General features: G+C 33.4%; 1 protein-coding gene across 1 annotated transcript in view; it reads right to left on the reverse strand.

Annotated features, from left to right (window-relative positions):
* Positions 1 to 9,909: 9,909 nt before the first annotated feature.
* The window catches only part of Rac1 (ras-related protein Rac1), an 84,077-nt gene continuing 77,601 nt past the window's right edge, over positions 9,910 to 16,385 (reverse strand). Inside the window, exons 4-6 of the mRNA XM_085949787.1 lie at positions 16,072 to 16,206; positions 12,754 to 12,915; positions 9,910 to 11,426 (exon numbers count right to left, since the gene is read on the reverse strand). Coding sequence (XP_085805913.1) covers positions 12,760 to 12,915; positions 16,072 to 16,206 — 291 coding nt within the window. The 3' untranslated portion in view covers positions 9,910 to 11,426; positions 12,754 to 12,759. The remainder of the gene's footprint in view (positions 11,427 to 12,753; positions 12,916 to 16,071; positions 16,207 to 16,385) is intronic.

The following is a 16,385-nucleotide window of genomic DNA, read 5'->3' on the forward strand; positions in this document are numbered from 1 at the left end:
ATTTAGTACATACAGATTGATTGAATTTTTCTCATTGCACTTTAGAAGTCATAAATTATTTGAGAAATTTTGAATTCATCAGCTTTGTCAAACAATGGTAGGGGATTGATCCAATGCAATTGTCTGTGCCACTTTGGTGACGATTCTCTTTTAGGTATTGGTAAATTTAGGAACCGAGCTTGAGTGGAATTATTTCAATAATAAAGGAGTTTCAATTTGTGAATATTAAATGTACCTATACTTACACCCATTTTATCTGTTGAATAATTATTACTGTACAAATAAAAAATTGAAGTTTATTCATTTGTAATAAAAATATTGAAATTATTGGCTATTTTATTTGTAATACATGCTCCTAGTGATGCTGCCAAGCATATCGTCAGTGTTTTGTAAAAAGGGCGAATCAACCATTTTGGCGAAATTGAGATTTTAATGAAAATACAATATGTACCCCACTAGCTTTGTTGTGTAAAAATGGCGAATTTTTATCCCCACAGGAAAGTACTTAAAAACGATAATCAACTAAAATTAAATTAATTAAAATTACGAATTAAAAAGTAAATGTTACATATTAGGCCTTTTAAAATATTATATAATAATACCTATTATAATGACAGTATTCTTTCTAAGCTTTATTTTAAACTTGTTAGATATTTATAATCATCTACAGGTAATAAACAAATAAATGTCAATAGTTAAAAATCCTCCTCCTGTAAAATAGCATTTTGGTTAATTCGCCCTTTTTACAAAACACTGACGATATATTTCGACTTTAGAAAGGAAAAAGGACATAATCCACACAAATAAAATTTTACAGGAAGCAAAAAAACCTTTTTGTTATGGTTTTCAGTCAAAAGTTAAAATACAAAATACACACAACCCTGAAGTTCTAGATTGAATAATATTCTTCGAATCTGATATTAATTTATTAATTTATTAGTGAGTTGGGTCACTTTTGTCTTTGAGACGTTTATCTTTAGGCCGACCGTTTGACTGACATCCGCGAGTTCTTGCATTCTACCTTGGAGGTCTTTCGGGTCTTGTGAAAGTATAACAATATCTGCAAAGCGTAGGTGACTGAGGTGCTCCCCATTAATTGGAACACCGTTTTCCTCCCAATCAAGTTTCCTAAATAAGTCCTCAAGAGTAGCGGTGAATAATTTAGGTAATATGGTATCACCTTGCCGGACACCTTTGTTAATGGGGAATTTACAGGACCGTTTGTGGAGTTCACGCATGCTGTGGCTTCACTGTATATACTGTTCAATATGTTTATGTAGCGTCTGGAAATTCCTTGGTTGCTAAGGGCGTCTATAACAGAAGATTTTTTTATTGAATCAAATGCCTTCTCATAATCAATGAAACCAAGGTATAGTGGCAGTCTGTATTCTTGATACCGTTCTATAACTCCTTTGACGACATGGATGTGGTCCATCGTGCTATAGCCTCTTCTGAACCCAGCTTGCTCTCTCGGTTGATTCTCATCTAGAGCAGTTTCTAGGCGGTTGGAGAGTATTTTTGTAAAGACTTTGTACAGAATTGGCAATAAGCTGCTTTTATTCATACGAATCTATAGGCTTATAAGGCAAAGCTTATATATTTAGTGTCGAGGACTGTCGCTTTGGCGCTTTATTCAAATAATAATTAATAATGTGGTAATTAAACAAAATAATTTCTATTTGTTCAATCACATCATATAAAGATAGAATATTTTTTAATATGTAATATTAATAATCTTATCTCATGATTACTGTTTATCATTTAACATATAAGTATATAATTTTTTTGTTTAGTTGTTTGTCATATTGGGCTGTTGATAATATTTCTTCTTCGATGGCGCTACAGCTCAAGTTGAGCCCTGGACTCCTCCACCGCCGTCATCCAGCCGGAACGGTCCTCCGCATGTCTTTTCCAGTTCATGATTTTTAGCAGCTGGTTAGCATCTTTTGTAATGTTGTCACCCCATCGTGTGCGTGGTTTTCCCACTGGCCTTTTCCCCCCTGGGTTACCTACGAGGATCTTTTTCGGTATCCGTGACTCATGGCATGCGCTGGACATGGCCTGCCCAGTTTAGCCTCTGGAGTTTTATGAAGGTGGAGAGTTTTGAATCTTGGTATAGTTCCGTGTTGTACCTAATTCTCCACTCCCCACCATCATTCATGGGTCTGTATATCCGCCTCAGGATCTTTCTCTCAAAGCAGTCCACCATTTCAGCTGCTTTCATATTTAGCGTCCATGACTCGCACCCGTATGCAACGACTGTATGTATGACAGTTTTATAGACCCGGGTCTTAGTTGATAATATTTACTGATGCTATATTTTTAGGCGTATGTTACATGTAGGTATAGGAAAATACATAATTTATATTCATTGCTGAATTCTATATCGTCAGTGAGCTATTGAAATTTCATCGATTTGGTGTGACGTTGACATTAGTGCGTACCTATTTATCGGTAGTAATATCGTATTATCTATACCTGACAAGTGTGCTCTTTTTCTTTGATCTCCACAGCCTACCTCTTTCCAAAAGTCACCCTCTGCCACTGGTAACTACACAGCATGCCAATAACCCCTATCGTAAAAAGTGGTAAAGCAAAGCACATATAACGTCCAATATAATGATAACATCCAATAAAATGTGACATATAATATAAAGATAAACATCCAAATTTGTTATATTACTTACTGTTTTACCTTTTAAATTAGTCGTAACTGACAATTTGAAGCTGAATTCAACACACATCATGCAACACGCTTGACAGTTTAGAGGCAAGATACGGGCTATTACAGGTTTATTCCTGCAATGTTCAGATACGGGAAATTACTAGTGGCTGTCTCATTTTTTTTTAAATAGCTACAGATACAGGAATTTCACAGTCCATGGGCAGTATTTTTGTTGTTTTTAGTACATCAAAAAGGTATATAGGTCAGATGTGGGGTATTAACATTAGAACATCGATTCGCAGCTTACATCCTTTGGACACAAGTGTTTAGTCGTACACGTTATTATCCAATAAAACCTATTTTGAAAAAATTGAGAGTTACATCCTTTTTCCTTTCCAGTAATTTTGTTATCACCATGTCTACTGGCCAGAGTTGTCAAACCCTATGTTCTTAAAAGATTCGGTTCCAATGAAAAAAATTAAAAGGATTAGTCAAAATTTAATTCAAAACCCTAGTTCCGATTGAACAAAAAATTATAAATGTCATTTTGAAAATCCTCAGAAATAGAAAAAATAATTTGGAATGAGTGAGATTTAAACTCAAATCACTCAGTATGGGTGAGTGCTCTTGTTGAGTGTGTTGTGACTTATTCCTGCCGAAAAGAGCCCCTTGCGCCACCTACGTCACGTGTGCCACTTCCAGTGTGCTTCGGCTCTAAGATTTCAAATTCAATCAAGGCTACTACTACCACACTCCAGATTGATGCAAGCATAAAATCGTGCTACTTGCCCTCTGTCCATAGCCGTGTTTTACGCCTCCCATAGCACATAGATCGCATTTGTAGCTGTGCTGCTGGGTAAGGGACGGTCAACGTACTGGGTGTTTGTCGGTGTAACTGAGAATAATTGTGAGAGGAGGTAACAGAATGAAAGGTATATAACCTTGCCAGAGGTAAAGATTAAATCTTGAATCTCGCTTGCCCACATGCTATTGTTGCATGAAGTCAGTCTCAACTTAGTCTGAATTTTCTTTACGTCAAATGGGAAGTTGGTAAATACCGTCTACAAGGGTGTGTAACCATGAAGCTTCAGGATGCTGGCATATAGGTGAGAATATATTAATTCAAAAGGGGTGTAACATTAAATTAAAAATAAACCAAAGTTGAATGCATTTTTTACACAAATTTATTTAATATTCGTTATAATATAAATTTATTTGACATGTGAATAAACAATCATTGTTATATAAAGCCTATGTTAAAATTATTTTTTCTTATTATATACAATGTACAATGAGGCGGCAAAAGACTTAAGACATACAATAATATTATTTATAACTATATAATGACAGTCAAACATCAATAATTATCAATTACCAGAGGGAAGATGGAATATTAAATAATTATATTTCCTCTCAAGTCATATTATCAAATTAATGGAAGTAGCAACTAAAAAGGACAATGATTTCTTTAGTTCATTTAATTCATAGTTGATCCAAATAGCCAAGGTACATTTTTTAACACCTTTATTCTTTATTTGATATCAACAGGTGTTGATTTGTGACAAAACAAAATCATATATCTTTCACAGTAGATTCTACAAATCAATGTTGGGTAACTTAGCAAAGATTAAGATAATGGAATATTTGAGAGATATAAAATATAATGGTAACACCTGTGGTCAGCATTGAAAATATTTGGACATACGTGTTTACAAATAGTTGCTTCTATTATTTTAATTGAATAATTACATAAACTAGAGAAGACCTCGAGGGTGGATTATGGAAAATGCGAAAAGAAAAGTTGCGCCGGTGATATTGTATGGACATCAAGTCAAATGCGGCACCACGGATGTATACATCATAAAATGTAAAAGCACGACATCGCCCCGTCGCAAAGGGGCAATACAAAGTATATCCACACCTTTCCACGTCTACACTAAACTATATTCCCCTTAGGGACTGACCATTTCTTGTATCGTCTACGAGTCGGCTCCGCCTACTGCTAGTCAAGTATTCCAGACAAGTCAAAAGGACACTCCAGGACCAGCCCTCTCTTTTTCTTATTCAAAAAATCATGACAAACGTAGAAATGATTAGTCCCTAATCTTTCAAATATTTATTGCAATATAATATAATAATATAAAAAGAATACATAATAATAACGCAGAAATTTGTTCATTTCTGCGTTATAAATGGAAGCATATTTTGTCTGCACATCTCAATAACATATAATTGAAGCCTCGGCACTCAAATAATATTTTTCTACCGAAAATGCAAATACATAATAATAAAATTTATTTCACAATTTTACAGGTAAAACTCACAACACTACAATGAGTGCGATGGTAATTTGCATTAAATGCATACTTTTTTAAATATGTATGTACACATTTTTTAATTAATCAGTTTTACCTGTAAAAGAAGAATATCAGGAAGATAACTATCGAAGGAAAATAACAGCAACATAACATGTATTTAGAAACTCATAACGTACACTTTGCCATTTACGAAAATATCATTTCAAAGGTAAAACATACTAAGTGAAATTGTTGAAAAAAATACACAGTTCACATTATCAATTTTAGTTTTACAAATTCTATATATTTAATGATACATAAAGGTTATATTATGTGTTTCAATTATTTTATTAAAATCATTTTCTCTGAAAGTGTGTAAGTTTACTTATCAACTTTTACCTTTGAAATGATAATGTTATCTCAGTTCATGATTGCGTATCCATTCTGCTGTCTGTAAAACTAAATATTTTCACATCTTTAGGGATATATAATAAACATACGTACAAACATTTCTTTTAAAATTATTGTAGATGCGTGATGAAATAAGTTAAATAAGATGCTTCAAAAGTATATCCACCATGACCTTACTTCTACTTTATTACAATTTTAGATGAGAAAACTAGATCTCCAGTTTCCTGTGTTACAGATGAATATACTTGTTCACCTGAGGTTAGAAGCGCTATTAGGAAGGAATCGAAGTGGGAATAAAATTTTAGAATCACATTCCAACGAGGGATTAGGCCTAAAGATGGTGATATGTTCATTGATGAATTCATTTTTTAAATTAACGATCACAACACGATAATTGCAAAACAAACAGACCTTTCAGAGATGTTTTCGAATGCAACAGCCACAACATTGTTCATTTTTAAAAGTATTGTCCCCATAATTATGTTAATGAATGTATTACGTATGATTCAGTGATTCTTCCACACGGAAGCGTAATTTAATTTGATTAAGCGGTTTACACAACATTCATGATAGAAAAAAACTACAATTTTAAATACAGACACTTATGGACCATTTTAAATTGGCATAACTGATCTCTCGTTCATTATTATGTCATCTTACTTTGACAAACAAACCTCGTAAGTTTATCTTCATTTTATTCGACTCTATCAAAGTGATCTTATAGTAAATACACCATAGGTGCATAAATAAAACCTGTGCATGAATTTTTAGTAAATGTACTGTTTTTGGTACATATGTAAAACATTTGTTTACTAAATTAGTTGTCGATTTACTGCGTAAATTTTGAACGTGTCAGATAAATTTTCATGTAGAGGCGGCGTAATACCGGATGACCACCTTAAGAATTGACCCAAAGTGGGTGACGAAGGGCAATAAAAACCAAACGGCCAGATATTGATATAAAAAATCGTCTGTTTAGTTAGTGTCACAAGTTATGATATATATTTGTTAGCACCAGACATTGCTACATTTAAAATGCAGTTAAATTCTAGACTAATTCTGCTGAGACATAAAGCCGTGTCCACACCAGGAACATCTATATATGAACAATGTTTTTGAAAACAAAAATATACAGACTTTTTTATCAGAACATCAAATGTACGGATAGAAATATTTGGAAACAATTTTGATACAACTTTCGAACAGTTTCTATACAATGTTCATTTGTTCACCGAACCGATGTATCTTGGTCTGGACTGGACATGTCAATACACTTGTTTGATGCACAAAGATAAATTGATACATAAATTGTTGAGGACCAGGGACACGGTGCTGTGTGGAATACAAATTGAGAATTACTAAAATCTAAAAATATCGCAACCGTATAATTAAAAATATACACAAAACTACGCAGACAGAATGTGTTAAATCATGTAGGACTACGTACAGTATAGTTTTATTTTATCACAAAGGGAATTATTTCTATCTATAACAACGATTAAAAATTGAAAGATTGATTTTGGCTTTTCACTTTGTGAAAAGACTTTCAGCTAATCGTTTGAATTAATAACAGAAATTCAACTTGTCGATGTGTAACTATTTATTACAAAGATTATAGTATGAATGCATAGACTCGATTAAGCGTAAATTATTAATTGTTTTCTGTTATTTTGAAACCGGTTTACAATAAAAAATCTCATGTCCTTAAAAAATACAAAGGTCTACTTAGGTATGATTTAGTTTTTATAGCGTTCAGTATAAAAGTGGAAGAAATCCCTGCTTCTAACTATCAATAATTTAGTTGATAAGAATTACAGTTACTATTACTTACAAGCGAGTGATAGATTTTTGTCACACAGTAAAATGCGTAGGATACGGGGCTTACGAGAGAACAAAACAGATACTGCACGTAAACAAATCAACTTTGCAAATAAATTTGTAAAGATAGGCCCTAAAAAATAAATCACGAGTTTTCGAAATCATCGAAGGCCAAAATTCAAAGACAAAGGCACAAAAACGGACTTAACCAACTAGCAACTTCCATTTAATTAAAAAAAAAAAAGCGCCAAACTTCTTTCGCCAGTTTCATCCAAAAATGCAAGAAAAGGACGGGCAAATCTAATAAGAGACATAAATCATATTGAGAGTGGACAATGAATGTAGTCAACCTCGCAGGAATGGGACGATTCAGTGTGGCCGTCTGTACATTGGACGACAGACACCCGGGCATCACTACAGATGAATGAAATGTGTGAAAAATTTCACATACAGTAGAAATTGAACCATCGAGTACACAAGCGAGTGTAATCTTATAATGTCTTTACATATTGAATGTTACATTTTCAAATCATGTGAATTATTTGTTGAATAAAAGAAATAATTTATGTCTTTATGTTTATAGTTGTTGAAAAAACTCGATGGTGTGCTTTAACATTTCACTGCTGTATTTGCAACAATCATAGACCTAGCTTTATTACAGATATATACTATATGTCATCTTAGACTTGCTTGTGTACCGCTGGTTCATGGTATAACGTATGTGTTTTTCATTCTTCTGGGCGCCCTGATATCCATTGTCAAGTCGGCAGCGCCGAGTTATCCTAGACCTCACCTCCACTGTGAGCTGTGTAGCCAGGAATACACAAATAATGCTATCTAATCCTATGGTTCAATCGGAAGCAATCAAGCATCAATCTACGGATTGCATGACAAGCTATGTGCGACAAACAGAACATTTGATTGTCGACAGCTTTAGATATTTGTAGGTGCACATCATGGAAAATGGCATACGGCAAAGCGAACCCGCCATCCAAATGAGAATGGAAGAGTTCAACTCGATGCGGAACATCCAGGACTCCCAGCGATACTTGATCATAACTGAATGCCATGTGTATAATGTGTGTATTCTCGCTGCGCAGCTTTGTAGTAGCGAAGATTCAAAACAGCTGTATGCTGAAGGTTTGAGAACAGATGCTTGCGGTGGATAAGATAAAGAAGCAAAGTCATACCAGGCTTAGTAAAGTACTACAAATGCCTCGACAGTCTCAACCTGACAGTGGCGAAGGGTGGAGGTAGACTGCGGAGATCCAACTTGAATCGTGCACAGTAAACTTTGTCAGATGTACTTATTTGCTTTCATTGAACTAAGAATACAAATTGCAGATGGTGTTGGTTAGTTTTTTTTTAAAATTAAATTAAACCCTGGCTAAACCAAACCATTTTAGTGGAGATAGGCTGTGGAGATCCAACATAAATAGTGCACACTAAACTTTGTTATAAATACAAATTTGTTTTTTTCTAAGAATACAAATTGCAGATGGTGTAGGTTATTATAATTCAATTAAACCCTGCCTAAACCAAACAATAATTGATAAAAAATATTCTTCTATCTACTATATAATATCAAAAATTATGCATGATTTAATGACATAATTTTAGATATTACACAGATAGAAGAATATTTTTTATCTAATATCTATTACGGTTCAGTTTCGCAGGGTTTAATTGAATTTTAACAACTAACCAACACCATCTGCAATCTGTATTCAATGAAAACAAATAAGTATGTCTAACAAAGTTTAGCATGCACTATTTAAGACGGGTCATCACAGTTTATCTCCACCCTTCGCCACTGCAACTTGACCTGCCTTTTCTACGACCCGACCGGATTCCGACGACGTCCGCTAAATGTCAACGGGATGCTGGCGTGACCTGGGAGACGCAAAAAGATTCACCCGAGGAGTGAACATGGTCAGAGAAAAAGACGATGTAATTTAAACCACAACCTTTTGTAAAGAACTGATGACATTTATAAACATTCGCTAATTTTAACAAATAGATGACATAAAAAAATTTACACAGAGATTACATCTTACAACCGATTTTGCATATTATTTTATACATTTTAGGTACATTCATTATTCACATAAACACATCGATATAGTCATTTAAATAATTGCAATATAATATATTTTATTCAAACTGAAAAATGCACTTTTTACACTTTTAAACTGCGGACACCCTAGATTTGTTTGCCTTTTTTAAACAGATTACCTTATCAATTGTCGCAGTGTACAATTTTTGACTTATCGTGGATTATAACAGGTATTAGACATCTAATGAAAAAATTACAAAACATACAATACAATCGACTGACAAACCTTGTGTTTTACAATCCTACAAACTTATCTGTAGAGTGGACCACAATGGAACTAAATATTATAGTAAATAATAAATAATATATATAGAATGATTGTATTGAATATGTTATTCTGCTGTCAGATTATTAGTGAATCAATTCGTCACCTCAATACGACAACTAGATAACTCTGATTTGGTCATTGTTGGGAAAATGATATTTAAACTTTACTTGATTAACATAAATCTAGGCTATAATTATTATTTAAAATAAAAACGGAAAATTGTGCTCGTCTATTTGGGAACAATTAAATAATATTCAATTGTATGAAAAAATATTGTAGATATATTATTTTATTTATTTAATGCATTTATGGTTTTAAAGTTATCTAATATTTTCAAACACAAAATTAATACAGTTCCCATCAACTTCTGACTTCCGTCCATGTCCGATCCAAATAAGATCATAATATGCGACTCCAGAGTGGAGGTTTAACAGATTTTGTTTTTTGTGAGAAATGGATGTCAGCCACTTGCTCAACCTATTAGGTCTATACTATGACTCATACACAAATTGAAAGACGATATGTGTACTTGCCAGACCCAGGATTCGAACCTGGGACCCACGACGCTATAGACCGACGCTTAAGCCCTGCGGCCATCATAGATGTATTTTGTAGAGAAGGAAATGTAGAATCATATTCAATAGCTATCTCAAAAACAGTGAAAATCAAGTTATCTAGATAACTTATAGAATTGGGGTGACGAATTATAGTTCCCCTAAAAAAACTTGTTACATTTAAAATGAATGTTCCTTAATTCATCTTATTTTTTTTTGCATGTCAAGCTCATAATTTCAAAACTAGATGTCCCTATTACATATTACAGTCCCCCTAAAGACACTTAGTATGATAGTAGATGGACTGACAGTTTGAAACAATAAAATTGATTGTAAATGAAAAGACAAACGAATCAACGGGTATGTCTAATAATGTTTTATCATTATGGTGTACAAGGTACGAGGAAAATGTCTTGTAAAACATTTACATAACAAGAGATTGCAGAAAATCTCGTAACAATTATAATAATGGCTAATTGAATCTTAACAAACAATAGTAAAAAAATATTGTGCGGAAACAATGTCGTTATACGCATAGAATAAATAACTTTTCATATTCTATGGATGCACAAAACATTGTTGCAATCATAATTCATATAAGTTGACAACCATATACACGAAATAAGAATGGGTCAGCATTGCAAAGGTGGCCAAACAGTTTAACAACATTTTTCACCTCACTCATCGGCTCTCTTCGGAACAGATAATAAAAAAAAAATTAGTTTGTCAGCGAATTGTCAATCGACAAATGATAAGAGGTTAGTTTTATAAAATTAAGAATTCTAAATCAGCAATTTTTACTTGAAAAAAAAAACACAATAAAACAAATTGTCAAACGGTACTTACCACATTGTAAGTGTCATTTAACAAAGAGGGCGTTGATAGAAATAATTCAACCCCCGCTTACTAAATTTAATATAATATAAGTGGTAAAAGTACTGTTGGACAATTTTGTTCGATTGTTATTTTATAACGACCTTTCCCCTTCCGACAAAGGATGGACAGTAAACAGCATTGAATAAGTATGCCGAAACTGTATTGTTTTAAAATGTGGAAGGGCGGTCGGTGCGCAAGGGCGAGGGTGGAAAGGGAGGGGGCGACGCCGGCAACTCACGCACTCAACACGTGACACGTCACAACGCACTTTGAACGCACGGGCAGTGTCCTTTACTATCCCTCCTGCTTCATTTAAATTTTATTTTTTGAGCGTCTTCTCGGATGAAAAAAGGTATTTGTATACATCCATCGTTCATTTAAACAAATTCCACATCTTGCCGGGAGATGATGGGGTTTACTTCTGAAAATAGAAATTAAAAGACATTAGTAATCTTGCATATCAATAATAAGATACATACATTTATATAAGGTGTCCACAATTCCCATATAAGCCCACATATTCAAATATGAGCTTTCTGCCAGTGTTCCACTTGGACATTGCTATCCATTAAAATTAAGCAGTAACTTAATCAGAATCAATGATTCCAATGATTGATTTTTCCAAGAAAATAGAGAAACAGATGATTTGTCGATGGCCTTCCTACTTATACACTTCAGTGCTGAAGGGTGGAAGTAGGCTGTGGGTACTGACATAAATAGTGCACACTAAACTTTGTAAGTTATACTTAGTATTACTTTTATTGAACTAACAATACAAATTGCACATTGTATTGGTTAGTTTTTTAAAATTCAATCAAAACCTACCTAAAGCAAACCATAATAGACACGATTTATGTTGGATCTCCAGAGCCTATCTCCACCCTCCACGCTTCGCCGCTAGTACACTTCCACAATCATGTCTTCGGTATCATAATTTCAAAAGAAATTGCTGAAATTTTGGTTCTTTCAAAGTAATATTAGAAAAATTAATAATATGACAAGAATCTGCATTTCCTTTTACATACATCTTTCTTTGTTTTAGATACATTTGGTAGACAGTAAATCCAATTTCTAATCCGAGACGCATTCAGATAAATTTAATATATTTGGTGCAGAAAGGTCCAGAAAGGCAGATACGGGAACAGTCGAACTCGGTTATTACGATCACGGATATAGCGAGATCTCGGATGTAATGAGGAAACATTCGGTGACATTTTAGTTTATGACTTTCTCCATACATTTATTCACCGTTACAACGAGCAACCTATCGGATATACCGAGCTAAAATATGGTCAAAATTTTTCTTAAAACTGTTGTGTTGATTTTTTAAAAACATTTCGACCCCAAACAATGAAATCCGACCGGACAGGATGCCACCAGGATCGCATTACGTTTATGATACTAGTTAAGTGTCTAAGTACCTACCTAATTGGTATTTTCACCAACAATATTGAAAAAGTATCCACGCATATGGTTGAAACAAGTAAAAAATTCAAGGTTTGTGAAGTCAGTAGGTACCTACCAGCGTTCATTACGTTCACAACTTCTTTTGTAGTTTATGAATGCCAATGCTTGTTTTGGGGATTTTTACGATGGTTTTCAGAATTGTGTTATGTGACTGCTCATTTAAAAATACCTATTCTCTGATATAACGATTAATGCTTATAATGAGCAAATTCAGTCGGTCCCATCTTCCTCGTAATAACCAAGTTCGACTGTATTAATATTAGTATGGTGCGTTAACTCACTGTGCACTACAGGAGGATACATTTCCGCTTGGGTTTGACTTGTAAGACAGGACATAACACCGCCCGGATGGCTTCATCGAACACCGTCTTCAGCCCCTTCTGCGTCAACGCCGAGCACTCCAAGTATTTCACAGCCCCTATCTCTTTCGCCATCGCTAAGCCCTGAAAACATTCCATTCAAATAATTATTCAGTTAAACTGGACGGGAGTAGGTATATAGGATTGCATTAAAGAATAATAACCCCTTAAGAGAAAAGCAAAAACTGAACAAATGCAATGTTTTTCATTACAAACATGAATACTTTATAAATATAAATTAGTTTATCAATCCAATCATCAGATGTATTTTATAACCCATCAAAAACAAAAAACCTAATGTTACGTATGTGTTCAAATATCAGAGAAATAAAAGCAATAAACGTCCGGTTATTACACCTAATATATTGAAATAATATTTAACTACGTATTGATATACTTAGCTATTTAAATTATTATAAATTTATATTGTTAATACATCAATTTTATTATTGCATTATCCAGGGACTATTTCTATAGAATGACAACCTACTCCCATTTTCAGCCTTTCTCGATGGAGTACAGGTGTCGTTATGAACCTGCACACTTTTAATTGCAAATGTGATTTTAATTATGTATGGTACTGGACATGAAATAACATATTATTCAAGTGACAAAGAGGCTCGTCAAAAAATTAATGAAAGCGAAGATAGTTCAATACTACGTATCTAATGAAAACACTTTCTTGTTAATGTCAGTAGAATGTAAATTTACCTATGTTTAGAATCTCCTGTAAGTAGAGAAAAATGAGATAAGTATCCATGACCCTAGGATATATTTTATCCCAATGTAAAAATAATGAAAAAAAATGTCGATAACTTATAATCTATTAAGTACACATAAATTAAGCTAATATAAGAAACTATATAAAGTATATCGTGAAATTGACAGCAGTAGACTTAGTCACTGAGGAGGCATTCAGATGATTTCGCGACTTGGTCGATCGCCAAAAATATTTTATTTATTAATTATACATATTTCTATTATCCAAATTTTTAATTATCTAATTTGAACACCATAAAACAGATGGCAGTGATGCTACCAAATATAATATAATGTATTTGGTAACGTTACTGCCATCTATCTTTATATTTTTAATATTTCTTAGGGCAGTGCCTCATTCAGTAGGAGTGGTTTCTAAGAGGATATCACTACAAACTGGTAAAATATATGTCCTTAATTTCAGAAAAAGTCGCTGAGCATTTTTCCTCTCCAAAGTAGATCTTATGTAAAAATTAGTTGACAACCCTGATATATGGCATACCTAGGTCTGCTCATACATAAATTCGTCGCCGTAGATGTCAAAGGAGCCAGTCTACAAAATCATAATGTCGAGAAACAGGCGCGCAAAGATTTTGTGACAATGAACTTTTTTGTTTTTAAAGATATAACGGTGAAACTTTCAACATAGAATATACTTTGTGGTGTTATCTTTTTATTATTTTGTACAAATAACTAAAAAAAATAGTATCTTAGAAGTTATGTGTTATATATCTTGACCACTGAATATTGAAATGTACAAAAACTGTAGTCAAAAGAGTTTTGTGGCTTAAATCCATTGACCACTGCATCTTTGATGATTTTAAAATGCTTTTGTGTACTTGACTGATTTTCGCCAAATTTGTGGCTTGGCTCCCTTGACATCTACGGCGACGAATTTGACAATCGAATGTATTACTTATTATCATAGTAAACGAAGGGATAAATATATCTTTATACATCACAAAAAAATCCATCAGCTTCAGAACATATCGTCTCTGTTCTGGCAGAACACACTAACTGGAGAATACTAGTTTTGAGTAATTTGACTTTGAAGTTGTTAAAATGTTTGAAATGGTCTATCATGTGAGTTTATTAAGTAATCGTAAAAAGGATGACTATAAAATAAAGACTGTTTATTTATTAAGAAGGTTTCCAGACGGTAAAGTTTGAAATAAGGATCATTTTGGTATAACTAACTCAATATGTCATTTTTTCGAATTAGTGTCTTCTGCCAGAACAGTGACGATATTATTGCCTTCGAAATAAAAGTCACATTAGTTTGACTTGTCGTCAAGTGAGTGTAAAAAAAATGATTTCATAGTTGATTGAAAGGTCATAGGAGTCGGGGGAAGAGAGCAATGGAATCAGGTATAAAATATTTTTTATCAGATCTAGATGTCATAGATCTGACAACAAAAGAGATGCATATCCAAATAAATAATTCATATTATATTGTTATTGTAATGCATTTTTTGTCCATATCCAACCAAAGATCAATCACATAGATTAGAACAGTCATTCTCAACCATTATGTCATGACACACTGGTGTGTCGCAGGCAGATAACAGATGCAAAATAATGGGCTATTTATAAAAGGAATATCATTACTTCTTAAGTAGATTCCTTCTGTATTTCTCATGAAGTTAGAATCCTAAGTAGTAGTAATATTTTACTTGTACAGCGTAATACGAGAATTAGCTCTCTCAGCATTAAAATCAATGTAGTCAAAATATCGGTCATTAATATTGAAAGTAGGGTATGCATGGCTTTGTCCATCATTTACCTTTACATAAATAAATTATGTGTATCAGTCTTTGTACATGTTATAATGAAATGGATGTAAGTTTTGTACTATTCCATCTGAGTGGAAATCGAATGGAATGAAATGCAATCGAATCACTCAAATGGAACAGTAAAAAACTTAAATCCATTAGAATTTAAATTCAAATTCCATCAAGTACCTACCTTAGGTCGATAGTATTAATATTAAGAGCTTATGTTGTAACCAAAATCACAGCTTAATGTCACGTATTAAAATAATCAAGTATTTAGTCAATTTTTTTGCGATAAAGCAAAATTGTATCGACGCATTTTAATAAACCTATCCATTTTAAACGTTGGTAGATTCTCAATGAAAAATGTTGTAAATGCAACAATAGCAATGTCAGCATGAGTGTGTTTGACATAAAGTTGTCATTTAAATTGTAATTCCACAACTTGCAAAAAACAACATTTTCTTAAGTATTGTGTAACTAATTCGAATATAATTAAGTTAACTAGCGACATCTATACATCTGACCCATTTGACCAGTAGAATTTTGTATATTTTTCATGGTTTTTTTTTTTGTAAGAAAGCTTCATAAAATGCAAGTGTGTCGCATGCAATGGTGGATGTCATATCTGTGGTGTGTCATGATAAGGAAAAGCTCGAGAAACCCTGGATTAAAGCTCATACAAAATTGATGAAATGTATTTATTTACCTGTGGGTAGGTGATGGGAGCCAACTTTTTGTCTTTGAGCTTCTCAATGGTGTCTTTATCTTCACGCAGATCGAGTTTTGTGCCGACCAGGATGATGGGCGTCGACGGACAGTGATGCCGTACCTCTGGGTACCACTGAAATAAAACAATAAGAATTACTTTCCTATTAATTCATCTTCCGGTCTGTTTGCTCAACCAACAATCACAAATTACTAAGGCTTACTACAGAGTGTGAGATGCCTGCCAGAGACACTACTAAGGCTAATCGAATAAATTATCTGCAAGTCATTCCAGATTCACCTGCAGCAAACATC

This window comes from Rhyacophila brunnea, unplaced genomic scaffold (genome assembly GCF_057557595.1).
Source record: "Rhyacophila brunnea isolate RB1 unplaced genomic scaffold, BYU_Rbru_1.0 scaffold_22, whole genome shotgun sequence".
In the NCBI taxonomy this organism is placed as follows: Eukaryota; Metazoa; Arthropoda; class Insecta; order Trichoptera; family Rhyacophilidae; genus Rhyacophila; species Rhyacophila brunnea.